Below are 26,508 nucleotides of genomic sequence, written 5' to 3' on the forward strand. Positions count from 1 at the left end.
ACACACAGACACATATCCTGCCATTCTACTGGATTCCATCTTTCAAAAAAGAAAGACAAGATTTTAATATTACTTAACAATATGTTAAAAAGTAGGCGGTTCGGCCTCAGTGTTAATACAATAGACACTCTATAACAGATTGATAGTGTGAGTATTGTTTTTTTTTCATCAATTTGATTCTGAAAGTATTTCGATACAAGCTGGCTACAAGTCAAAAAAAAAAAAAAGATAAAGCAAAAAAAGCAAAACAAAACAAAAATAAAAGCTTTAAACTTGGACACTTTCCTTAACGGCTGTCAAGTGGAACTGAGAACCGATGAGAACTTTATCAAGTATTAGCCTTTCTTGTACATAGTGAAACAGGCTGACAGGGGAAGTAAGGAACCTGGATGGGTCCGAGCCCATGTCTGCTATATTCTTGAACTGCGGTTCTGGGTGCAAGTGTGATAGAAGCCACAGCCATAGTGAACAAAAGGCATTTTTAATCATATGTATTTGTTGTGTAGTTTGTTTTCTGTCTTTTTTTTAAGGAGGCCTTATTCCAAACATATATTAAGCATTTTGGACAACTTGGTAAAGCCAAAAGAAAACATATAACATGGCTTCAGTCAATGTGAAATGCCCCACTCACAGACCAAAAGCACACAAGCAAGAAAAGAAAAATGGAAGGAGGGAAAAGAAAAAAAAATCAAGTTGAGAGAAGTCGATTTTTTTGTCGTCAATTGTCTTTTCCCCTCCCCAAAGTACTGCGAGAACATCAGCCCATACGGGTTCTTAGTAGGAACCACACAGCAACAAGGACAAGGCAAGGCAGCGTGGGATATGTAGTTCAGAGGAGCGGTCGGTCGGAGCATAGCAGCAGTGGGGTCAGCAGTTGGCCTGGAGCGTGGTGGAGGAGGGGGTGGGGGAGCTGATTGAGTTCCTGCCAGAGTCTCTTCAAGTGTAGCCCCCACACTCCGGTCAGTGTGCGGCGAAGGTGGCCTTTTTCAAGCTAAAGTTGGACCAGTTGATGGATAGCCGTTGCCTAGTCTGTCGAGCAGAGTCCAAGCAGAACCTGAGGAAGGACACAAAGAATGTTTATTTATTTATTTATTTTTTGTCAGATTCTCAAGGCTCACCTACCCACACCACATGTCACAACAAGTGAACGCCCACTCATTTAAGCTGCAATTCACAAGCAGTGATGGGGCACTCAAAATCTATCCCTTTCTGCAAAATAATCCTTGGCCTTGTTGACATTTATAAATGACTTAAAGAAACGCTTAAGAAGTAATTTATCATTTCTCCCATTCATTCCCATCTGTCCTTGGACAGCTAATTGTGTTTATGTTCTTCTGACAATTATTAGCTATTACTATCCTGCTTTTATATAATTTCCCTGGATACTCCTTTGCACTTATTTTAACAATAGATCCTTTCAACTGCATAAACAAACAGCATTTCTAAAGTATTTCTGAAGACAAAGTTAACAACATTGAACTAATGATAACTTCAGGAAAATAACAATTTATAAAAAAAAGAAGTTTTAAAGTCGACATTTTGTAGAGCATTACGATAAAGTCCGATTCATTTTCATTTCAAAGTATCTGCATTACTTTTCAACCGGAAACCCTCTAGGAACATGTTAAAAGGGTCTATAGCAGGGGTGGGCAAACTTTTTGGCTCAAGGGCCACATTGGGTTTTGAAAATTGGCCGGCGGGCCGCACAGCAACCCCTCCCCCCACGACACACGCATAAAAAAATACATTTTTTATAGCCTATAATTTAGTATGAAAAGTATTTGCTTTAAAATATGAATTGCTTAAAAATACTGCTAATTTTATGCTGTTTAAGACAGTCGCTTTAATTCACGTTTATTTCTCAATTATCTTCTGCCTGCTCCGCTATGGCTAGTGCTGTACCTACGGCTGGGCCCTCTCACAGTTTTTAAATGGTCAGTAGTGGGAACTACTGTTGCCTTCATGATTTCCTTTTAAAACTTTCTTATAAGAAGGATATCAATTATCAACAATCACAAGCCAGCTGGAACCTGCGGCTCTCTCCCTCTCGTGAGTGCAGACGCATTCCCAATTAAATGGATCGCATAATGTTCACGTTAGATCTGCTGCAAAGGAGATAACTAAGAGTTAACTTAGTTTAATATGATGTTATCTCTATTTAACATGATGTTTTGACATTGACATTGTAAACGTTATCTAAGGAGAGTGAAAAGCAGTTTGCAGTAAAGCTAACCAACGTCGTCTCTATCGCAGGAAAAAAATAGCGAGCAGCCTGATACTAAATGAAATGCTCGGCGGGCCGGATGAAAGTGCTTGGCTCCGGATCCGGCCCGCAGTTTGCCCAACCCTGGTCTATAGAGTACCCAGAGAAATGTAGTGTAACAAGGTTATTGCAGGGCTAGGTTACAGTCAGTGCCACAGCATACACCTGATGGTCAGTCACGCGCTGCCCTCTACAGAGCACGTCATTCTCAGACAAGGAGTCTGGCTGTTGCATATTTATCTCATCCATTTCCAGAAATGAAGAGATTTGGAAGCCCCTACCTTTTGAAATATTCCACTTCCCGTTCAGTCTCATCCATTTCAACACTGTCAAGATCGATATCTTTGGGCAGAAACACGTCATCTGAAACGAGAGAATGCGCTTTTAGGTGCTGGATCAAAAAAACGAGAATCACATGCAGAAATGCGTGCACACACACACACACACACAAATAAACACACATAAACACACACACACACACACACACACACACACACACACACACACACACACACACTGAGAAACCTTCACAAAAGTACAGCCATCCAAAACTATTACAAGCTGGTACAAAATGGCACAAACCTATAGAGTTGGTCATCTTGTCTGACTTCTTCTTCTTATTCTTCTTGTTCTTGCCCTTGGGTTGAGGGGACTCGTTGGCCGGTGGTCGGCCATTCTGCGTGGGTGGCTCCGAATGTTGTACAGACACAGGCGAGGTCCTATCCTCCTTTCCGGCGTTTAGCTGCTTCTTCCCCGACGTTCCGTTACTCCTTTCCTCCCTGCGTGCCTCTGCGGCCGACTCCTCGCTGCTGCGGGACTTCGTTTTGGAGTTTGCATGCGTGAACGCGCCCTCGTCCGCCTTGGAGGCCACCTCCGAGGTTTTCATGGCGTCGGCCGACCTCTTGGTGGTTTCGCCATGGCATCTGCCGTTGGCGGGCTGCGACTTGGCCCTAGCCTTGATGCTGAGGGGTTCGGGTTGTAGAAGGGAGGTGTTGACCGCTGTTGTCGTCGTCGCGGTCATCGGCGTTGTTGTCGTCGCTGTTGAGGTGGCTGCAATGACCGCGGCGGCCACGCCGTTGTGAAGGTGCTTGGCAGGCTTGTCCTTCCCGCTCTCGGCTGGGCTGTGCAGGGCTGGCGGCTGGCCGTTGGGGGGGGCGGCGATGGCGGGCAGGCGCTCGGGCTGGAGGTCCTTGTGGGTCAGGCCGATGAGGCCGCGCAGCAGAGCCGCCTTGCCATTCTTCATGTTCTTCTCCAGCACGCTCTGGGCCGTCTGCTTGAGGGGCTGTGGGTTGTTCTGGAGCGCGGGCAGTAGAGGGCCCAGATGCGTGGCGGTGGTGGTGGTGGTGGCGGCGGCGGCCGTGCCGGTGGTCTCGGCAGCCTTCTTGTCCTTCTTCTTCTTCTTGTTGGCGCGCTGCTGCTGCTGCTGCTGCCGCTGAAGCTGAAGCTCCTGGAGGCGCAGCAGTTCCTGCTTCAGGGCCTCCTCTTCCTCACGCCGCTGCTGCTCCTGCAGGAGCAGCTGCTCCTCACGTTCCCGAGCCTCCGCCTCCAAACGCGCCTTCTCCTCCAGCTGCAACAACAGCAACAACAACAAACACTCTAGCACCGGAGATTCAATCACACCTAAGAACTCAAAATCTATACCAGTGTCCAGGCCATCAAGGGTAAAGGCCAGGTATTTATTAACATAACTAACTTGTGTCTGAAGAAATAACCTAGGTAGCAGTAAACAAAATTGATTCCGTTACTGGTCATACGACACTAATAAGCTCTAAACTCTTGAACGGAATGCTTTCATTTCTGCTTGTCTTTATAAACCAAAGAAGAAAATGTTTCAAACCCCAACATTGCCAAAACATCATACTATGATGATGTTTTGATGGGAGATCATACTATGAAACTGAACATCTGCTGCGACAAGACAAAGGTGTTCAACTGACTGCCGTTTTTTTTATTATGAAGGTGCATCTCCCTGGAAAAAATATGAACATTAGACCAGTGTGTGGTCTATGAACAGAGAGAATTTAGGAAACAGTCAATAGCTCAGTGCAGGTTTTATCATAAAGACATATGGAGATACTAAGGTTAAGGGCATATTAGACCTGGTTTTGGTGCCTGAAAATCAGCTGTAGGAATCGATTTAGGTGACGACAAAGGGGAAACTTCGAACTCTCTGACAATAACAATATGGTATTTTAGGGAAGGTTGTACTTCTCTACACTGATCGGGTTTGGTTAAGGTTCTCTATCTAACCTCAAGTTACCAAGAGCTGAATATGAACATCAGAGGAGAGTGAATACAGTTGGCTCTGGGCCAAGTGGAATTCAAGTGAAGTGTGCTGGATGTTTCCTGTTAGATTCCCAGCCTTTCCCCAGTCAAGCTGGTCTCAGCACCTTCCTGCCACAGGTAATCAGAAGCAGGATCATTTCTCCTTCAACATTTCTCTACACAGTCTAAAAAACGTTGGTACGCCAATGCTGAAATGTCAGAATCTCTTTTCATGAAACATCAAATTTTAAGAGTGGGAGTAGCATAAGTGACCATTTAAAATGTTTACATGTCAAAAATTTCAGCAACATGTCTTTAAAAAGCAAGTGCGGGCAGATGGGGGGGGGGGGGTTGCCCTGTTTTTGTTATTCGCAGCGCAGACATTCTTGTAAATTGTTTAAACACCAGGTTGGAAAAAAAAAACAAACAAAAAAAAAGTTGAGTGTGGTGTGCAGCAAAGTCGGCGTGGTGGTGGCGAACCTTTTTCTGCTTGTGCCGTGCGCGCTTGGCCGCCTTGGAGCTGCTGGCCGGCTTGCTGTCGGCGCTGTTGATGAACTGCAGCAGGTCCTCCACTTTGCGGTGGTCGGCCACGGCCGGATCGCGCTCCAGCACCAGCTCCTCCTTCTTGGGCTGCTGCTCCTCCTTGCGCTTGGTGAGCCGCAGCCGCAGCTTCTCCCGCATCTCTGCATAGTTCCTACTGGTGGGGGCCGCCGGGGGCTGCGCACACACACACACACACAAAGAACATATACACACACACACACACACATGCACACAAAGAACACATACACACACACACACACACACGCACACAAAGAACATATACACACACACACACACACGCACACAAAGAACATATACACACACACACACACACACACACACACACACACACGCACACAAAGAACATATACACACACACACACACACACACACAAAGAACATATACACACACACACACACATGCACACAGGCACGCACACAAAGAAGATACACACTCACACACACAGGCACGCACGCACGCAAAGAAGATACACACACACACGCAAAGAAGATACACACACACGCACACACACACACACACACACACACACACACACACACACACACACACACACACACACAGAGGAGCGGTAACACGAACACACACACACAGGCATACGCACACACGCACACACACATACATACAGACAGGAACATACATACAGACAGGAACAGGAACACAAACACATCTCACCACAAACACACACACACACACACACACAAACACACAAGGGATAGATTTAGAACATAGTTAGGAGAAAATGGCAACAAGTCATGTGTTTACTTAGATTTAATTACGCTGTTCACTCAGAAAAGAAAGCTAATAAATAAATTTAGGCAAGTTCACTCCCACTAACAATCAGTATCGGAACTCCCCCTATTACCGTCGGTCCCATATTTCCGCCATCTTGCGTGTATGTGTCACTTAATATCCATTTCTATACAAACCAAGACGGCGGACTCCTAAAGAAACGCAACCACCCACACCATAGGTGTATCTAAATTAGCTATGTACCAAAAATAACATTTTAGTGTGACTCGAAGAGCTGTAAACAGTGTTGTAAGGCTGCGTGTACACAACCGCTTGGAGCTCCAGTGGAATTTTAATTTCATGACGAGAATTTTCGGTCGAACCGTTCATGTGCCGTTGAATCGGCGTAAATAGGCGACCCATCAAGCCAGCACTATAACTCCGAGCGTGGTAAACAAAATCGGATATTTTAGGCAGTAAATGCTCCCGTTAAGAACCAAACCAGATTTTGGTCAAATCTACACACCTATGGCTACTGAAAAATGTAAGGTTCATTTAGCAAATGTTATTTTGAAGTGTTAAAAAATATTGTTGTTTTAGAATTTCTGAACAAAAGTGGTGATAATTGGGGGTGTTACGATAGTAGTGGCAAACCACTACTGCTAAAATCAACAAATTTTAGTTACATTATTCTGCCAGCAATTTGACTACTTAAAACCTAGACATCTAGAGTACTATGTTTTTGTAACTCTGACTTAGACCATCATATTATCTAACCTGAAGTTCCTTTAACATAATATTTGCATTTCATAAAGGAGGGCAACCTCAACTGAGCTTGCACAGTCATGTCCCATCTGAAAAGTCAGGTAAGTAACTGCACTGGCATTAACATCGCTTATCTTCATGCTTGCTTGCCAACTTCCTATATTTCCATGGGCAGAATCATGCCCCAAATGCCCTATAGGCATGCCATTAAAAAATAATTATATGTAATATTTACAATGATTACAATGACATTTCCAACTGCTGTGATGAAACCTTACCCCTCCATGTCCGAAGAATTCACAGTAGCAGCAGTCACAGTACTTTCCTTCTTTCTGATTGGTGGACGTGGAGGTGGAGGAGCTGTGCTCTGAGCAGCTGTCTTCGTCCTGGCTCTCTTCGCCGTCATAGGGAGGGTGATCGTACCCACTGTTGCCCTCGCAGCGATGCCCCTCGCAGTCCGGGTCACTGCAAGGTCAGACAGAGGTCAATGAGGTACGAGTGAGAGTGGGGTCGCTAAAGGATATACCCGGGGCTGTAAGCGCAAGGCCGGTGGCTGGGTGACGACGGTAACTACGCCACGATCGCCATATTTCCACTTACAATTAATCAAGTTTAAAAACATCAAATTGTGCTTTTATATCGTTCCATTTGATGTTTGTTCATTCATCCTCCACCACAATAAATAGTTTTTTAATCAATAGTCTATTGATGGGCTGTATGTGCACAATAATTTGTTAACTTGCTTGTCCTCATGTTACATGAATATTCACCCTACTCAATGTAATGCACTTTCTCCCACAATAACTACCAAGTGTGATGTAATGAAATCGCTGATCTCTCCCTTTGACTGAATGGAATGTTGGCGTCTGAAAATTAAATGCAAAACGTGGAGTGATTACTAGCGGTGCAGATTACAAGTGGGAATACTCGTTGAATGCCCGTCACCCAATCAGATGTTAATAAATAGTTTGATCTGACATAAGTTATAACCTTGATAACACTGAGCAGATATGACCTTTCTTGTTCCGCAATGGCTAAGGGCAGTTTGAGCTAATCTAATGATGGAGGCGCAATTACTAAACTGCCATGAGTTTCATGATGTGGTAGATTATGATGTTTAGAGTAAACATCCTACAGTGGCCCTCACAGTTGCAACCTATTCATAATGATGACAAAGTGTACTTGAACAACATATTCTTTATCTATCCATAAAGAGATAACCCAACTAACCCAACAAAAATGATTACAGTTTTCCCTCTTATCCATAAATATGACGATAAACATTATTTGGATTGCATCTGAAAGGGCCATTTTTCCTCTTATTCACTAATATGATGATATAAGCGATTGGAGTTGCGTCTGAAAGCGCAGGTGTGGCTAACTGACCTGCAGATGCTCGGGGGTGCGCTGACGGGACCGTCTCCGGGGATCGAAGGGGGCTCGGCGGCGGACAGACACAGGCCTGGGTGGGCGTCCATGAAGCCGGGCTGCGAGCCCATACTGGGCAGGTGTGTGGCGGGGTTGTTGGCGAGGGAAGCACCGTTGAGGGGGGGCAGTCCCGTGGGGCTGTTCCGCGCGGCGAGAGGGCTGCTGGGGTGTCGGTGGTCCTCTTTACCTATATTGTGAAAGACTTCGCCTGAGAAGGGAAGACAACACAGATGAGGGACCGGAATTCACACATCGTGGACACCGCATTAAACATCATCACATCACCATCCAGACATTACAATGTCAATAGCACATAACATTCACAACCTATGCTAATGTTGTAGCAGTGCACTATATGTTGTTATCTAGTGTGTCAAATACTGAGTAGTGTGTGCAAACTGCCTTACTGCTGTTACTGCCTTACACAGTTCCTATGGTAACACACACACACACTCAATTTTAGCTCAAGCTCAAGTTCAAGTTCAAGCTTCAAAGTAAACACCAAAATGTGAAGTGAATGTGTCTGTGTGAGCCCTAACCAAATCCCCTGCCTGCCTGTCTGCAGCACTCCCCTCTTTACCTAGGGAGGTGTGTCTCTTAGATGCAACTTCGAGGAAATTATTACTTGACTGGACAGTGGTGGCGGTGCAGGAGACAGAGGAGGTGGCTGCCGAGGTGGCCATCACCACTTGCTTGGCCTCCAGGAAGGCATCTTGGAAATTGTAGAGACACTTCTTCTTGGCTCCGTTCTTTTTCTCCTTGCCCAGGGGGGCGAGGGCGGGGGGCGGAGGGGCCAGGGCCGGGTGCTCGTTACCCGGCGACGGCAGGGGGACGTCAGGCAACGGAGGAGCCAGCATGTCACCTTCAACACCCAGAGAGACAACAGAGTTCAAAACAACAGTAGACAGAAACATGCAATTCACATCTTTATTTGCCATCACAGCTCTTATTGTTCCGGTAATGGTTCTTATAATACATACCAAGCCTCTCCATGTCTCCACAATGATTCTAGACTGCACCTGTTTAGCAGCAATCCGGGTTTTGAGGCAGGAATGATTCTTTGCCATCACTCTAACCTTGTGCTCACTTTTTTGATGGATTGAGGTCTGGAGTCTGGCTGGGCCACTCTAAAATGTTGATATTGTTCTCTATTAAAGCTGCAGTTGGCAAGTCTGTCAGATTGAGGGGACTTAGCCAAAATGTTGAATGTTTACAACTCTCTTGCCCCTCTCCCACTACCACAAGCACCCTCTCATTGAATTTGTGCTTGTCAGTGCGCATCAGACTGCACCAGACTATGATTGACAGTCCGATCTCACACAGCCCTGCTCTGATTGGACCAGAAGAACCGGGAGCTGTGGATTTTTGCAAAACAAATAACAGGCTCTAGGTGAAGGGAGAAATGCAGGTTTTTTTCTAAAACCAGCTGATTTATGTTCTGTCGGAGCATAGTATTGGTTTCAGTGAATATGATCAAAAAAATCTTGCCAACTGCAACTTTAACTATTTCCTGCCTTGTTTGGCCGTATGTTTTCGATCATTGTGTGGTTTAATGGTCCAATGCCATCTATTGGGGCAGGTCTCTCAGCACACTGCCTGATCTTTTCCTCCAGAATGTTAATTTAGCCCCTTGTTTTAATGTTACCATTTACTTTGATGAGGTCACCAGGTCTCCCTGGTTGAAAAACATCCTAAAATAATAATTTTCTCACCCCACACTCGAAATGGACATGGCATCATTGGGATTTAATGCTTCTTTTTTATGCCAATCTTAGACCATGTCCCTGGTCAAAAACATGTTTCCTGTGAATCCAGCGAAAGCTAAATTCTTTGTCCAGAAAAAGAACAATTTCAACATTTTAAAGTCCAGACCTTAATCTGACAACACAAGGCCAGAGTGATGGCAAATAACTGATCCTGCCTCAAGACCTGGATTGCTGTTAAAAAGGTGGCAACATGGAGAAGCTTGGTAGGTACTATGCAAACCATTTTGAGAGCTGTGAATGCAAATAAATATGACTTTTTAAAAAGGGTATGAATAATTTCGGCCATGCCATTTTTCATAAAAATATTTAAAAGATGAAAAACGCTTCTTTACTGTTTCTCCCATATTGTCTTACAACCTTTTGCCATGTGGCAGTGTCATTTTCAGCCAGAACAAACATATTGGTCAAGAGAATATTAAATCAATATTTGCCAGGGGTATGAATCATTTTGTTCTTAACTGTATATAAGCTGGACAGGATATGACACGATGTCAACAATGTGGAGTCCACACAAAAACTATATTCAAGCTAAATTGGACTTCTATAACAAAAATATAAACATAAAATAACACATATTTCCACCAGCCATGTTCTGTACCAACTGTTTGAAGACTTTTTTTGTTTGTTAAATAGCTAAGGTATTTACTACAACTGTCAAGACAACAGACTCAGAGTTGAGTGGGCTGGAGTATTAGGCAGAATAGGGAGCACAGGCAGAACCACCACAGTACATCTGGCCTGTTCGCTTCAGCCAGTTATCATCCACCATCTTCAAACAAATGGCCTGTTAGCTTCAGCCAGTTATCATCCATCAACTTCAAACAAATGGCCTGATAGCTTCAGCCAGTTATCAACCACCATCTTTAAACAAATGGCCTGATAGCTTCAGCCAATTAGCATCCACCATCTTTAAACAAATGGTTACCCTCAAGTAATAATTTCTACCCACATTTTCAAAAACAAACCAATTAGATGCCACATCGCTGGCGGACACAAACGGATGTTGTATGTCTGGATTTGTATGTAAATGAATTCCTGCTGGGAGGATCAGCCAATCCACATGGACGACGACATCAGTGACGTGGGACATAATTAGTTTGTTTGTGAAAATGTGGAAGGAAGTGAGCATATGTTGGATGGCGCCGTTTCTTAAGACAGCGACAGTGGCAGCGGAACCCCATTGAGTCAATTTTGGGGTGAATTAGCTCGCCTAGTATCGGCCATGGAAATGAATGGGGCCGGAACTTCCTCCCTCTCCCTCCGGATCAAAATAACACCTCCATGGCCTGCGCGCAGGGTGCACTCCCGGTCATTCTCACCGGAGAGGGGGTCGGGGAGCAGCACACTGGAGTTCCAGTTCTTCATCATGTGGGCGTCCCACAGGTTCTCGAACTTGAGCGAGGGGCAGCCCAGGGAGCCGCTCCAGTCGCCGGCGCCGCTGAAGCAGTTGGGGTAGACGTGGTCGGGCAGGGTGGGGCTGAACACCTGCGGCCTTCCGCCTGTGTGGTTTGACGAGGGGGCAGGAGGCAGAGTCTGGACGGGGATAAAGGACAGTGGCATCGTGAAGCTGACAGAGATGCTAAAATGCAGTCAAGAGTTCAATATCTGTATTAACATCCAGGTAAAAGTGCAAAGGAGTCTAAGCAAATACGTGCATCTGATATAAGTTTGATATAAACAGCGTCTGTTTATATCACATTGTGAAGCTGTCAGAGGCTAAAATGCAGCCAAGAATTCAATACCTGTATCAACATCCAGATCAACTGCAAAGGATTCTAATAAAATGTGTGCATAGATATAGGTTTGATATAAACAGCGTCTGTTTTCATCTGACAGACCAGACCAGATATAAACATTATGAAGTCTCAAGGTCAAAATCTCTCAAAACACCTCTGCACACCTTTTGCGACAACGCTGCAGCAGTTTCAAATAACTCCGTCCAGTTTTTTTTTTGATGAGGTGTGACCCCTAGTGGTCCTCCAGTGGCAGTGCGGACATAAAGACCTGCCTTGCCTTCAGCTTAGTGCCATGCATTTGAGGGCCAGAGAATAAGAGTGGCCCACATTTCTAATTCCCCACAAACCTGACTAATCTGCACTGCACTTCTCTTACACAACAGCTCAGCAGCCTGGAGCACAAGGCTGCCGTACAGCATGCCCCTCACTGTATGCAAGTATCTGACTATCTAACATGCAACATTGAACGTTCTCTGTCCACACTGAATCAGTTAAATATTCACTTCTGTTGCATCATCTCTCTCGTTCAATTTGTTCAATTCAACGCAAGCAAATCCAAGTAAACTTGAATCAGGGCATCCAACAGAAGTTCTGTTCAAAACAGTGCCCTCTGTTGCGCCGCACAGCACTGTGTTGCTATGTAACCAGATAGGACATTGTAATTGAAAACAAAGCTATCAAACAACATCGCGTCACATGCAGTTAGGACACTACTCAGTCCACTGCATGCTTAGTGTCTGTAAAATAATTTGCAGCTTTAAAGACGTCAACTAAAATGCGGCCTTTATCTTAACACAATACGGCCATGTGTTTCAAAACCGAATACCACTGCAGAAGGACTAAGACAGACCTGATCAAGGAGCACCTGAGATGTCGGTCTGTTGTTATTATTGATAGCGTTACATGAGACAGTTTTTGAATCGTGGCCTCACCTTGCTGTGTGCGAGGGGTGGACTGGGGTAGAGGGTGGGGTGCAGCAATGGCCGGGGTAGATGGGGCAGATTGTGTAATGGTAGGTGGCCGTGGATGTGGGGGTAGAGGTGGAGGCTGGGGTGGGGCGCCATCTTCTCTGTGAAGAACTGCTGTTGCTGCTGCTGAGCGGCATGTAGCCTGTTGTTGCCGGGCAACAGACTGGTGGAATCTATGTTGCCCTGGTTGCACACATGACACTCACAGGGATGCTGCACCTGCTCCACCTTCGTGTAGAGGAAGAATTGTTTTATAATTAATAAATATATCATACACATATTACATCATTAAATTATACGCATGACATGCTATCTTCAGCTGTAATATTCTATGAGTGCATGTGAGTTAGCCCATACCTCACATCAATGATGAGAATATGTGAGGAAGATGGTAATGTTTAAGTGCAAGGGTGACAGACTCAGACTGTTCTGCTAAATTATAACCAAGTTCAGAAAACGCCCAATGCAGCTTATTTAGAACTAAGCTTATCAGCTTATCCTGCTTTTGAGGAAGCATGAACTGCGAGAGAGAGAGAGAGAGAGTGAGAGAGAGAGAGAGAGAGAGAACCTGTGTGTGTGGGTAGGATGGAGGCGGGCTGTCGCTCTTCCTTGGAGAGTGCTCCCCCTGCTGCCCTGGATGCTCTCCTGCGCTCTCCCCCTCGGCCTCCTCCTCATCACCCTCAGAGGAGCTGCTGCTGCTGCTGCTTCCCCGCGGAGACTACAGGAGAGGAGTAGAGATAGATAAAAAGATAGATAGATACTTTATTGATCCCCAAGGGGAAATTCAAGGTCTCAGTACAGGACAGAGGACAGAGACACAGAAAAGGAGGACATGCGACAGATACAGGAGAGCATGAGATGAGACAGGAGAGGAGGAGATGAGATGAGAGATACAGGAGAGGAGGAGATGAGACAGATACAGGAGAGGAGGAGAGGAGACAGATACAGGAGGAGAGGAGAGGAGACAGATACAGGAGAGGAGGAGAGGAGAGGAGACAGATACAGGAGAGGAGGAGATGGTACAGATACAGGAGAGGAGGAGAGGAGATGAGACAGATACAGGAGAGGAGGAGAGGAGAGGAGGTGGACAGAGAGCCAGGAGAGAAAATAGCAAAATGTCCGTAGCAGAGATTGAAACACAACTGGACCCTGACAACTTCTAGTCCCGAGTTTCTAGGACGAGGTTTCCAAATTCAGACAAAAACTGCTTATGGAAAAGCATGTTGTTTAGGGTTGGGTATCGTTTGGGTTTTATCCGATACCGGTGCTAAATCGATACTTTTAAAACGGTGCCTGAAACGGTAGGCTACTTTGTTTTTAAAATGTTTTAAATTAAAATGGTCTAAAGCATGAATTGCTTTTTTTTATTATTGATAAGACAAATTTGAACATGAAATTGAACTGTTCAATATTCAATTTACTATCAATATCTCATTGCTCCTACGAATAATACATTTAAATGTTAAAACAGCTTGCCATGCATGCACACACAATGGTAGGCTAAAGCTCTGCTTTCTAGTTTATCCAGTGTAGGCGGTTTGCCATAAGGTAGGCCTATGTTAAAATCGCTTTCCATAAAACTGCCAGGTCATGGACAACGGCATTTGCAAGCAAGCTAATTTAACAGGGACTCTACTTTCCAGTTAATTTAGTGTGTTCACAAATGCTTCAAGAAATGTCATGTCTTAACCCATAACACGCAATAGTTTTGAACATGTTAGGCTACATGTCGGTGTTTAAGTGTTTAGATTCCCAGCGCTAGCCTAGTAGGCATTTTAACAGCAACTATGGCTATGCGCTAACACCAGTCAGCTGAGTTTAATTAGCGATAACGTACGGAGATGGTTTCGTAGCCTCTTTGACAGCTCAGTGACATCAGGTATGTAACCTACATCATTATGTTTTTGCCAGCTACTTTACAGCAACTTTTAACATGATCTTCAAATTCATTGTGATGCTATATGGGCCTCATGCACATAAAAGATCAATATCATGTCATTATGTTGTTTAGAACACATCAACGTTAGAGATGGCGCATGACATGCAGTGATGCCTCGAAAAAACGCTATTTAAGCACCGAAATGAGGCACTGAAATCCACGTTGTTATTCGATGCAGTTACCGTTTGCGTCGGCACCGGTGCCATATTAGAACCGTGTTTCGGTGCCCAACCCTAATGTTGTTAAACCATAGTGTCTTCTTTGTGTAATTAAACATGTAATTTAACCTTTAAAATCACAGATCTGAGTGGACTTTGCCTACACTGGAAACCTAACATGTCTAAAAATGCCTGAAGTGGCAGCACCAAAGGCCACACTTTTTCCCATGCACACACGAATGCGCGCGCGGACACACACACACACACACACACACACACGCACACGCACACGCACACGCACACGCACACACACACGCACACACACACCTCTTCCTTGAGCGCCATGTTTTCTCCTGCTCCGTTGAGGTCACTGTGAATGCCGTTCATGACGGCCACCACTGCCGGGTCGCTGTAAGGGCTCATGGAGTAGATGTCCGCAAACTTTGCCGACAGAGGAGGCACTTCATCGTCGTCACTGCCACTACGCCAGGGAAGACAACAACCAAGCAAAACAAACAAAAAACAAAAGTGTGAGTCACTCATTCTCACTTTAGGGTGTGTTCCACGAGGGACAGAGGATTTATTGAGTTGGAACAACACAATAGCACACACAAACTTGCTTAACTAGCTAACGTCATGCGTCGACAAAGAATAATCACTGGTAATTATCTGTCTGCACATGCTCTCCATCCACAAAGACCCCCAGACATTGAGTGTTGTCTTCCAGATAAGATAGGATTGAGGATTTCTAACACATTTCCATTTCAACCTGCAAACATTTACCGGTAACTTACTCAAAGTAGATGCATATTATTTCCATATAATTACTATGGTATACGACGAAGACAAGCACAGCACACAACCACATACAGTGTCTGTGTCCATGGGCCCTAATCTGATGGACTAAATGCATAGTCTTAAGTCTAACTAAGACTGAGGCTAATTCAATAACTAGGTAAAATATTTTTTTTTTCGTAATTTAATAACACAGGCAAGACATTCACCGATGCCTCAGCTCAATGCCCCCATGACAGCATTGCACAAGAACTTTGCTTGTTGACAGACTTTTAAATTAAGGCCCTGTGAGTGTTAGTATGTGTGTGTGTAAATATTGTAGCCAATGGTGTTGAGCTGCCCACCGCGGGATCACTCACAAGGTGGCCTGTGTGTCCTGCGGCAGCAGCAGGTGGGGGTGCTGCTGGATGGTGATTGGGGAGCTGGACGCTGAGCCCGAGCCCGAGCTGCCGGACGACATGCTGGGGGGGTGCACCTGGGACAGGTAGTCCCTGGGCGGTTCCGCCTGTGCCGGCAGCTTCAGGTGCAGCTCCTCGGCCATGGGGGCGTCCATGATGCCGCACGTCAGGATGTGAGAGAGACTGCAGTCGTCACAGGTGCACCTGAGGAGCGACGCAGGGCACGGAGAGTAGATACATAGAGATATAAAAAGAAAGGGAGAGAGGGAAGGGGGGAGGGAGAGAAAGAGTGAGAGAAATGGACGATGATGAATTAGTGATAAAACTAGCATTAGCACTTTGGTCAGTGCTAATGGCTGGACAATGCAGTTAAATGGCGTAATGGTCTGTAGGTGGAACCTTACCGTCTGCGGTAATTACAGTTTGGACAGTCTGGTAAACTCAGTCTGGAAGACAGCATCTGCCTCACTGTGTCTGTGAAATTAGTGTCTCCTGCAACAGACTTCTGACTGTTTGCTACCTAGATTGAGAAAAACAAAAACGCAAGGTGTGAATCTCATTTTCAAAACCCCAAACACAAGCTGCGTTTACATGGACGTTTATTTTTTTTCCAATCAGATTGAAAAAACAGATTGGCGTTTACTCTGCGTTTACAAGGAACAAGCATTTAATCATTTGGAATCTCCTAGTTGTATTGTTGCCATGGAATCTGATTTGTTTATGTCACTCTACATTATTACCACTTATCACCTGGAGAGAAGAAATACTCTTTTCTGATTGGTTGGTGGGGTGGCTATTAATTCTGAATAGCGGGACACCTATGAAGTAGATCTGGTAAAAAAAAGTTTAATCACCGTTCCATATCAATGCTTATGAATGGTTGCTATAACAACCATAGAAGGATGATGGTTTAGTCTGGAAGCAGGCTTCGCAACTATGGAATCAACTGTAAACGAACTTACTGTCCATGCTATCGCTATTATAGGGCCAAAGAAAGTTGTACAACAAACTGAACACGTCTGCTTCCTTTTAAACAAAACCGCTTGTTTCCTTTGCGTGCTATAAAGGTATGACTATTGCCTATAGTGGCAACCGGGTGATAAGCGGGATAACGGCCTTCGAGGTACGGAATTAATGGACTTGGGCGGAGGCAACGGGAAAAGTTCTTGCCTCTCGTCCTCGTCCATTAATTCCGTATAACAGGACACCTCGGCGACCGTTATCCCATACATAGGGAAAACCTGCACAAAAAGCAGAAATCTACTCCAACAATCGGAGTACCTGTTTACATTGGTGGATTTTTCAATCGACTGGATTGAATCCGATTATCAGTACACCACCTCTCTGTATTTGATCAGAAATTTAGTCGGATCAGGCTGAATCCGATCCATTGAGGCATTCATTTGTAATCAGATTAAAAGTGTCCATGTAAAAGGGGCTAATGACAACACTTTGTCCGATTCATGACTCTCCCTCATAGTAGCTCCCTTTTTCCACCAACACAATCATGTCAAATGACATTCACGGCAAAAAATCTGTCTGTATGTATTTCAAATTAGAGTATGGTCAGCATAGAACAAAAGTATTAATTCTAACTACACAAAACATAATGACAGAGACACCTAAGATTATGAAGTTAATGCCCATGATACTGTATGTGAGTGTGGTTCCCAGGAATAGTGGTTGCTATGCAACAAAAGCAATGGCTATAAAAATATCAAACAAGACACCTTCACACAAACTCTAAGCCCATATCTGGGGTATGTAAAGTTAACCAAGAATAAAATTTTTTTTGCAAAGTTAATGCTCAAAGAAAAATAACTCTGTTAACTGTACAGATGACATGAGACATCCAGTGGGTGTTAAGTGATAAAAAAAACAAGCCTCGACAGGCCATATATGGCACTGGTGGGTGTAGGGCTTAACATTTTTTTGTTTTTATAACTTCCTTATAATACATCCTTTATTTCTTCATTCCTTTGTCTGTTCATGATATGTATAAAATAATGAGCACTTGTCTTCTTATCTATTTAAAAATGTAAACATACAAGACATGCATACTCTAAATAATAGGTGTGCTAGATGTTAACTCATTGAATGCCAATCTGTTTTCGGAAGCTTTGTCCTAGAGTGCCAGCAATCTAGACCATTGTTGATGATACAGCCACAGCATATTCTGTGTTATAGCTATGAACACATACAATGGCTCGTTTGAAAGGTGAGACTTTAAGCTCTCAGTGGGTGCAAACCGTGTATTTCTACACGCCTCTGTTCCTGAGAAATTCCAAGCTAAACAGTGGCTAGTTTTCATCAAAATCCCTGTTTTTTTTCTAGAAATGGAGATATTGCGTCTTTTATAACCTGAGAAGTGTTGCCTGCAAAGTTTCTGGGAAGAGATCTAACGAGACCTGCCACCTAGTGATAAACCCACGAAAATAAATGACCTGATTTTGACCTGGCATGCATGTCACTGATAGGCTAATCAGTGACTGATTCGAAACAAAGCGGCAACCATCAAAAGCAGAGTTAAGATCAAACGTCCAGATAAAATGTCCAGATCTTGCCTTTTCATGAGTTTTCGATCGTCATATATTTCATTTCCATTCATCACAGAGTTCCCAAAATCACATAAGGTGTGTTAGAGTGTCTAGTTTCGTAATAAAAAAAAAAGCTAAAAACGTAATATTACATTTTTGGCACTCAACGCATGGGAAGGTAAAACTTAATATTACGTTTTTGGCACTCAATGAGTTAAGTCTCAATGTCTGCTCATACCTGCTCCTCAATGAACTTCTTCTGTTTGAAAAACTCCCAGTCTTCTTTCAGCATTCGCTGCTTTGTCTTTAAGGACATCTGAAAACAGAACATCATGTCATTGACTGAAAGTGCGATACAAGGTGGGCACCATCTCAAATGTATTAATCTCTATTATCTCTGTGTATTTAATTTATTTTTGTATTCACAGAGCTGTCAGTGCAACTGTCACAAAGGTCAAAGGTCAAACTGACTTACATTTTTGCTAATTAACGACTTGTGTGGTTCAGTCCGTTGATTTGTGCCGTTCTGCCCTTCGACCTTGGAAAGTAACTAATGAACAGAAATAACAAAACCCATTATGAAGCAAGGAAACAAGTCAAATCAGATACATCAAACAACAGATAGTAATGATGAACAAACACGACACAATGCTCGTAGCCTACCTGCTCGTCGACATAACTGTCTATTCTCTTCTCACACTCAAGCCACTCAACGGCCACCAAGTTCATCTCCTGGTCCAGCTGTTGGTAGCTCTCCAGCAGTTTTCGGTACATGTCCTCACTGTAAGAGTCGTGAGAGGTTGTGCCCTGCCTGAAGACATAGCACACACATACACAAAACATAATTAGAACATTGTGGCATTTTATCCCGATGAGAGAGTGTGCCTGCTTTACAGTGGCATAAGTGCAACATATAGTACAATAATATATTATATAAAAATATATTTCTACTGTACAGCTGATCGATTTCAGGATAACAAGAATACAGATATAAAAAATACATAATATTGGAGGGGCCTAGTCTGCCTCAATTCCAGCTGAAAACGTGTGAGCTGTCCTACTGAATGCCGGAGAGCCCTCACCTGAGCTGTGAGACCAGGGCAGGTAAGCTGTTGTGCAGGATTGGTTCAGAGAACACCAGGTTCTCAAAAAGGTGCTTGTTGTGCAACTCCCATGTCACTTGGAACTTCTGTAGGTGCTCGTTTTCCTGAGGAGCAGAGAGGAGAAGGGAATACACTGGATCGTCAACAACAAGCAGCGACAGGGAGAATGACCTCCTCAGAGAAAGGGGGAACTGTTTGACAGAACCTGAGGTATGTGTCAAGGGAAATGAAAAGCTTCATAAAAATGTCATGGCACCATGCTTAAAAGAAGAGCGCAAATGTATGCCTCGCATGGGTTAAGAAGGCCTAGAGTGGTAAAGGTATGTGCGGCAAACTGACCAGCGTGAGCAGGAAGCTGCTGATGGTGCGGGCGGCCTGACAGAGGGCGCTGTACTCCTCCAGCAGCAGCGAGATGAACTGGTGGGCCTGTGGAGGGCCGTGGACTGCCGCGGCTGCCGCCGTCACCTTGGAGCCGGCCGACAGGTGCTTGAGGAGCCGCACCTTCATCTCTAGCACGTACTCGCGCGCCTGCTGCTCCAGCCGCTGGTACAGCTGGTACGGGTCCTTCTCGCACAACCTGGAACGCACACAAGGGGCACGCATGGGTTACGCCACTCACTCACACCCTATGTCTGTGTGTGTGTGTGTGTGTGTAATCTAACCCGCTAAAGCTCTGTCTGAGGCATTCCAGTTCAAGAATCCATATAGACTGTTATCACTCTCCAGTATACTAAGTTGGGCCCAACCAAAGCCACTTTGAGGCCAGAGGCGAATGTCAGCGTCCAGACGTACCTGTCCACCAGTTCCTTCATGCTCTCTTTGTCTCGGTCCAGCGGCTGGTCTTGGTCGTCGGCAAGCGGCGTGCCAGTCTGGCGATAGATGCACCGGACCAGGTAGCGCACCTCTGACCAGTGGTTCTGCAGCTGCTGGGACTCCCGCTCCGACTCCGCAGTGATCTCTCTGCAAACGGGCGTGCGCACACACACACACACACACACACACACACACACACACACACACACACACACACACACACACACACAGAGGAGGGTTAGAAGTGTGTGCGGGGTGGGGTGGGGGTGGGGGGGGGGTGTTGTGCCTGTCTTTTAAAATCCGAGGAGATTGGGACCGAGTGCTCACCTCCTCTCGTTGCAGGCCTCGCAGTTGCACACAGTGTCGGTGGCGAGGGGGAGGGGGGCGCTGAGCTCCGGGGCGGGGAGAGGGGGCGCGCCGCCAGTGCCCGTCAGTCGGCTCCCCGCCCCTACAGGCTCCTGAACGAGCCCGCCGTTACCCACTGGCATCGGCAACAGGAAGTCCTGGTTCTGAGAGAGAAAAAAAGACACAACGCAAAAGCACAGACAGACAGGACAGTTAGACGGAGCTGAGCAGTGTTGTGAGTGCAAGAAAGAGACCAGTCACCGCAATCAATTCCTTTTACAATACTTCGTCATTAAATCTCTAAGGTCGTCCTGTCTTGCAGCAGCTACTGAAGAAAAAACAGCAATCTCACAGGCAAGCTGACAAGTACTCATTTATCAACAGGAAATACAGAACGTTTTGACCAATGACCAATGACTGTCTTGTCTTTGACTGTCTGTCTTTGGCTGTGTCCCCTGAATGGTGACAACTTTTTTTTTGGACAGTTAGAGCAGTGAAGAGATCACAGTACATCTCATAGCTCATAGTACTGGGTAGGCTTAAGGTAAGCAAAGGAACTGGCTGCACCAAGTACACCAGTGGCAAGTATGCAATTCAAAACAAAAAAGACCCATCTTTTATTACTACCCTCCACTCCACTTTAGTTAAAGTTGCAGTGCTGCCCACGGGAGAAACTTCCAGAAAGCGAGAGCGAGAGGCGTACCATGGCCAGTGACTGTTCCATGGCCGCGTGGCGCTCCTCCTTCTCTACGGTGCGTCTGCAGTCCGGGCACACCCACAGGGGCAGCTGCAGGGAGCTGGGCGCTTTGAGGGGCTGCGACATGCCGTTCTGCCCCACTGCCTCAGCGTCCAGGAGGGTGCTGTCCTTCCGCTCGCTCCGGCACAGCAGGCAGCGGTCTCCGCTCGTGTAGGGGGCTCTCTGGTTCAGGCCGAAGGTGAACGGAGTCTGGGACTGCCGAAGGGGAAGCCGAGAGGAAGGATGGGGAGGGAGGAGGAGAGAGAAGGAGCAGGAAGAGACAGCCGGTGTGATGTTGCAGCATGTTGCCAAACAACAACAGAAACAGTTTGCATCACTACTGTTGCAAATCCACTCAAAGACTGGAGGGGGTGGGGGGTGCTCACAACAACTGGAAGGCAGAGAGCACCGTCACATCTTACCTGAAGGACTCCTGAGAAGTCTGCGTTCACAGAGAACTGAGGCGTGCCGTTCATGGGAACCTGGAGAAAAGAAACATCATCACACGTTCAACAAGGCAGGAATTGCAGTTCACTAGTTTAGGGCTTAAGCTTACTTAAGACACAGCATGAATAATATGAATGAATTATTAATAATAATTCTAATAATAATAATAATAATAATAATGATGACATAGGAGCATAAGCTAGGCCTATAAGTTCTCACATTGACTTACAATCTCGTCAATAATACTAAGGTACTTCAGCAGGCAAACAATGTGCTTTTGTGAAATTAAATCTATGCTTTACAAAAATAAAAATGCTGTTTTCTGCCAATCAGTTAATGCAATGTGTACCTTGAACACTGTATACAAGACCCTGGAGGCCTTCAGAAAGAACCTGCTAAATGATTTCTTAAATCCTGAAAAATGACCCACCAGGTACCACCAGGCACCAGACTTAGCCTGAAATATGACTAGCATTTCATACTTTGTTGTTTCAAATCTTACAGTTGAAATCTTACAGTTGAGTTCATCTATCCCCTGCACCAAAAAGACTGGTTTATTAGATGGCATAACTACTCAGAGTGGGATAGAGTAATATCGCTCCTGCAAGCAGGCAGGCAAAATTAAATCCATGCTGTTACCTCAGTAACTTGCAACTCAAGGGAAAAAAAATAAACAGGGAGGTAATGCTCTGAGCTGTAAATCTAACAGCATGGTATAATAGCACTACACTGCAGGGAGGGGGCTATGCTAAGTCACACACACCTAAATAACTGGCGAGAAATACACCGGTTGAATTTAAATGCGCTGAGGCCGTGGTCGCTTGAGGTGGCCAGTACAAAGCCTGGCAGTGCAGCAGTGTCTTGTGAATTACTGCTTCAGGCACCTGCTAAAGCACATTCAGCTTGAGATGTCATGCAAGGAACAGCAAGACACATCCAAGGAATAATCATGACCACGTTCCATGCTGACAAACCACATGTCATGTGCCATATTGTACTACCTCGAAACCTACTTGTCCCCGTCCCTCTGATTTCCCCCAGACCCTTCCCTGTTTATCTCCGGAGCCGGTTGAGCCTGAGGAGATGGCAAGCCACGCAGCAGATGTCAGATCAACAGCCGCCTCTTTTGAGCTACAGGGCGGCACACTCCTGAGGCAGTTAGCCCAGGCTTTCAACATGAAGCAGACCCTACTCCAATTTAGACCAATTGAGTGGGCATGATCACGTTCATGAGACATAAGGAATCAAGCAACATCTAAACAATATTGATGCTTTTATGAACATCATAACTGCACACATTGACAAAAATAGCAACTATTTTTGTCTTTCTTCTTTAGCTATTTAGACAGTTAAAAAACGGAACACCATTTCAATCAAACACTTGACTATGATTGGTCAGGCCACGGGTTCAGTCTTAAGATCAAGGTTCTATGCTAGATGTCAAACAAAACAAAAGACTCATGTACATCCACAGACACTCAAAAGCACCCAGGGAAAATGTTTATAAGTGTAGGATAGGGATGGGATAAGTGGATAATATTTTCAAACCGGGCTGAGATGATGTAAACAAAAAAGTAAGTAATAGCCTAGTACAGCAGCCACATAGATAAGAGGAGTTGACCACAACACCGGACAAGCAGTACCAGCATGGATGTAGGCCAACATTTATTAACAGGCATAGTTCCTGTCACGTCAGATATACGTATTTTCCCAACCAAATCATTTGCCTACACAGAGGGTAAAAAAAGATCCACGATATGTGTTACCAATCTTACAACAAAACAACAAACGTGCCTCTTCTGATCCAATAATAGGATCCAGTGACACCTTTATGCAGCTTCTGAGGAACACTTCCTGTTATGAAGCTCTACGGACACTGGGACAGGTGTCGCTGGCGAATTTGGCGTTACCATAACTAACGTAGCACTAGCTAAAGCAATTTCTTATCTAACAAGCTCTAGAAATTGTGACACGTGACCATTTCATACCCTTCATGTGGTCAAACCAAAAATATAAAATTATGTTAATTAAAGCTTCACTGATTACAATTCATAGCCAATTTTCCCGACTTGCTATGGCACAGTAGCTAGCCAGCGACCTGCTATGGTGGCTAATGTAAGATCAGCTCGTGAACACTGACAGCAAAAATCGATTGACAGAACCCCTCGAGTTACCAGTATTCCTCTTTCTGTCTGCTATATCCCAAACTGAATATAGATCATAGTGGCAATAGGCATTCCTTTACGAAGTCTATCATCAAAAATCATACCATTGCTTGAAAACATACGGACATCTTTCCTTGTTAAGTTGGGCTGGTCTAGTCTGATAACTTGGCTAACGATTAGCTAGTTAGCTAATAAGCTAACATTAACTGAGGAGTTCACACTCCGATGAAATATAGCAGTGATCGCTTACATATGACATTCGGTATACGGTGCTTCTTGTCAGATGCTTCTACGCAATGCATGATGAGCACTGGTATTGATCAGTGTTGGTAGGACCAGGACAAGCTCCAAACCTTACATTAACGTTACCGAGCCAGCTAGCAAGATAAAGATTTTCAAGTAGGCCGCAGTTTCCGATGTGCTCTGCTCTCATGTAAAACTTGATCGTTATGATCGTACATCTGCATACAAGTCTCACCTCTCCATTTAGACCTGTGATCCCCACAACATCACCGTTCCCCGTGCCTCCCGGTGTTAAAAAGCTCGTGACAGGGGCGGCCGGGGTTGTTGAGAGAGAAGTCCGGGCCGTAGTTGGGCTCCCGGCCTGGATATTACTAGCGATACTGCAGATAGTGCTGGTGCAGCTACTGCTGCCACCGCCCCGCTTGTTCTTCCTGCGTTTAGCTCCTCGTTTTGCGTCGGTTGGACTCATTTTTTAAGGTATATTAAAGACAGCTTTCCGTCTACAAAATGTGGGGTTCTCCGGCTGGATGCCAGACTGCAGATCGGAAGATATAAATAAAGGTGATCAATGTTGTGATGACAAAATAACAGAGCCTCCGAATATTACCAGACTGCTAGCTACTACAGTTGAAATTCCAATATGGCCGTCTCAACAGGAATTGGCTGCTGCGATTGCGTTCTTGGCGTATGCTGACAGACAGCTGAATGCTGGGATATGTAGTGTGCAAAAAGTCAACTGCGAATATTCTCAATCTCCGTTTAATGCCACGAAATTAGGTAACAGTCGTTGTGTTTTATCATTATTTTAGAATACCACGTTTATTTATGAACACAAGTAGGATTTTAAACAATGGTTCTTTATTTCTATCTGTCAATCTAGGCGGTATGGTTCTAACATTTATCACAGTATGCTATCGTAGCCTTATTTTTCTTAAACTTTCGACACATTTCACTTGCACACAGCCAGGTAGATCTATCTTAACTCTTTTTTTCCTGATAGGCCTATTGCCCAATTGCTTCTGCATTCCAGAACAATTTACTTCTCAGTGTGCATGTGCATGCCCACATTGCTACCAGTAGGCTAATTACAGTTTTCTCGATCGTTTTGATGCTTGTGTCAACTCTGACATCACTTTCTCAAAACAGAACACCTGTGTCTAAACAAAAGCACTCTGGCCAAAATGACACGTTTTGCTTGCAGTACTGGCAAAACCTTAGGAGGAAATTCTGTTGTTTATACGGGGTCAGCCCTATGTTCCCACCCTATGTTCCTATTTATGTTAGGCCTGAGTTGTGGGTGGGTGGGTGGATTAGGGCAGTGTTTCTTTTTCAGACCAAGGACCACTTAACCAATAATAATAAAAAAAAAAACTCACGGACCACCTAGCTAAAACAAAAAAAAGTACACCTACTTCAACAGTATATTACACAATAGGCCTAGCTACTCACTGAACCACCTTATTATGATAATGATTTTTTGGTCAGCGATACCCGGTACACCGAAACACCGGTGCACATGAAATTTGGTGGGTATGTAGCCCCACTAGACTTTTACGGAAAAAATTTGTTTCGTCCCCGGGGGCCACTCCACCCCCGTGCTGGGCCCCCCGAACCGCAAAAAAAGCAGTTTTTCCTAAATAACTACCTGAACCGTGGCACTGAGAATGAAGAATCTTTTATGGTATGTTGGTCTCAAGGGCCCACATCAACCTGGCCCATAATCACTCATTTGTGATTTGCACCTCCCCCCCCCCCCCCAGTAAAAAATGAAAATGCAATATTATTCTGCTTTAATCGCCCCTATCTTCAGTTAAGATGTTCAGAACTGCACCAAATTGTATGTGTATGATTGACCTGGCATTCTCTGGGGGTATGCCAAGTTTCGTAGAATTTCATCCATGGGGGGGGGGGGGTCTAAAAAAAATTAGGTTATGTGTACATTTAGTAACTGTACACTCATTGGCCTGTAGATGGCGGTGCACACATATACACATGCACACACACACAGGCACCCACATACTATCGGTATTAGAACGGCCGATACATAAGTGGGCAGTTCCAGCGTTATGGATGTGACAATTGGACTCATATTGGTAAACAAAATGCCTTAGAGTGGGGGCAAAATTAGTATCAGTGAATTAATTTGCATAACTTTTAATGCAACCTCTGTCCACTGAATACTGAGAAATCCTCAAATTTTCTACAAACTCTGAATTTTAAAGGAAACTGCCAAAACTATGATATATGTACCATGAAGGAGACTTGAATGAACACAAAAAGTGTGTTTTTGAAACTATGCGTCAATTTCGTAATACATTATGTAGGAAAAACTGGCGTTATGGAT

The 26,508-nt window shown here is 44.8% G+C and overlaps 1 protein-coding gene across 2 annotated transcripts; it reads right to left on the reverse strand.

The window, feature by feature from the left end:
- Positions 1-18: 18 nt before the first annotated feature.
- Positions 19-24,795, reverse strand: fam193a (family with sequence similarity 193 member A). Of its 2 annotated transcripts, none has more exons than XM_076293995.1 (23): positions 24,400-24,795; positions 21,732-21,791; positions 21,277-21,525; positions 20,556-20,737; positions 20,208-20,375; positions 19,755-19,992; positions 19,395-19,519; positions 18,976-19,123; positions 18,788-18,862; positions 18,551-18,628; positions 16,180-16,295; positions 15,737-15,979; positions 14,910-15,063; positions 13,054-13,203; positions 12,450-12,713; positions 11,101-11,314; positions 8,641-8,877; positions 7,974-8,223; positions 6,866-7,052; positions 5,009-5,245; positions 2,846-3,830; positions 2,545-2,626; positions 19-1,054 (listed from the first exon to the last, which is right to left on the reverse strand). In XM_076293995.1, the coding sequence occupies exons 1-23, from the start codon at positions 24,631-24,633 to the stop codon at positions 961-963; spliced, it is 4,770 nt and encodes a 1,589-aa protein (XP_076150110.1). In that variant the 5' UTR covers positions 24,634-24,795; the 3' UTR covers positions 19-960. The 2 variants fall into 2 exon arrangements, with proteins under 2 accessions (XP_076150110.1, XP_076150108.1); XM_076293993.1 differs by having other exon boundaries at positions 8,596-8,877.
- Positions 24,796-26,508: the final 1,713 nt, after the last annotated feature.

This window comes from Alosa pseudoharengus, unplaced genomic scaffold (assembly GCF_046254945.1).
Source record: "Alosa pseudoharengus isolate Yale_2024_CS ecotype anadromous, Long Island Sound unplaced genomic scaffold, YU_APseudo_1.1 YU_APseudo_1.1_scf_2, whole genome shotgun sequence".
Taxonomy (NCBI): domain Eukaryota; kingdom Metazoa; phylum Chordata; class Actinopteri; order Clupeiformes; family Clupeidae; genus Alosa; species Alosa pseudoharengus.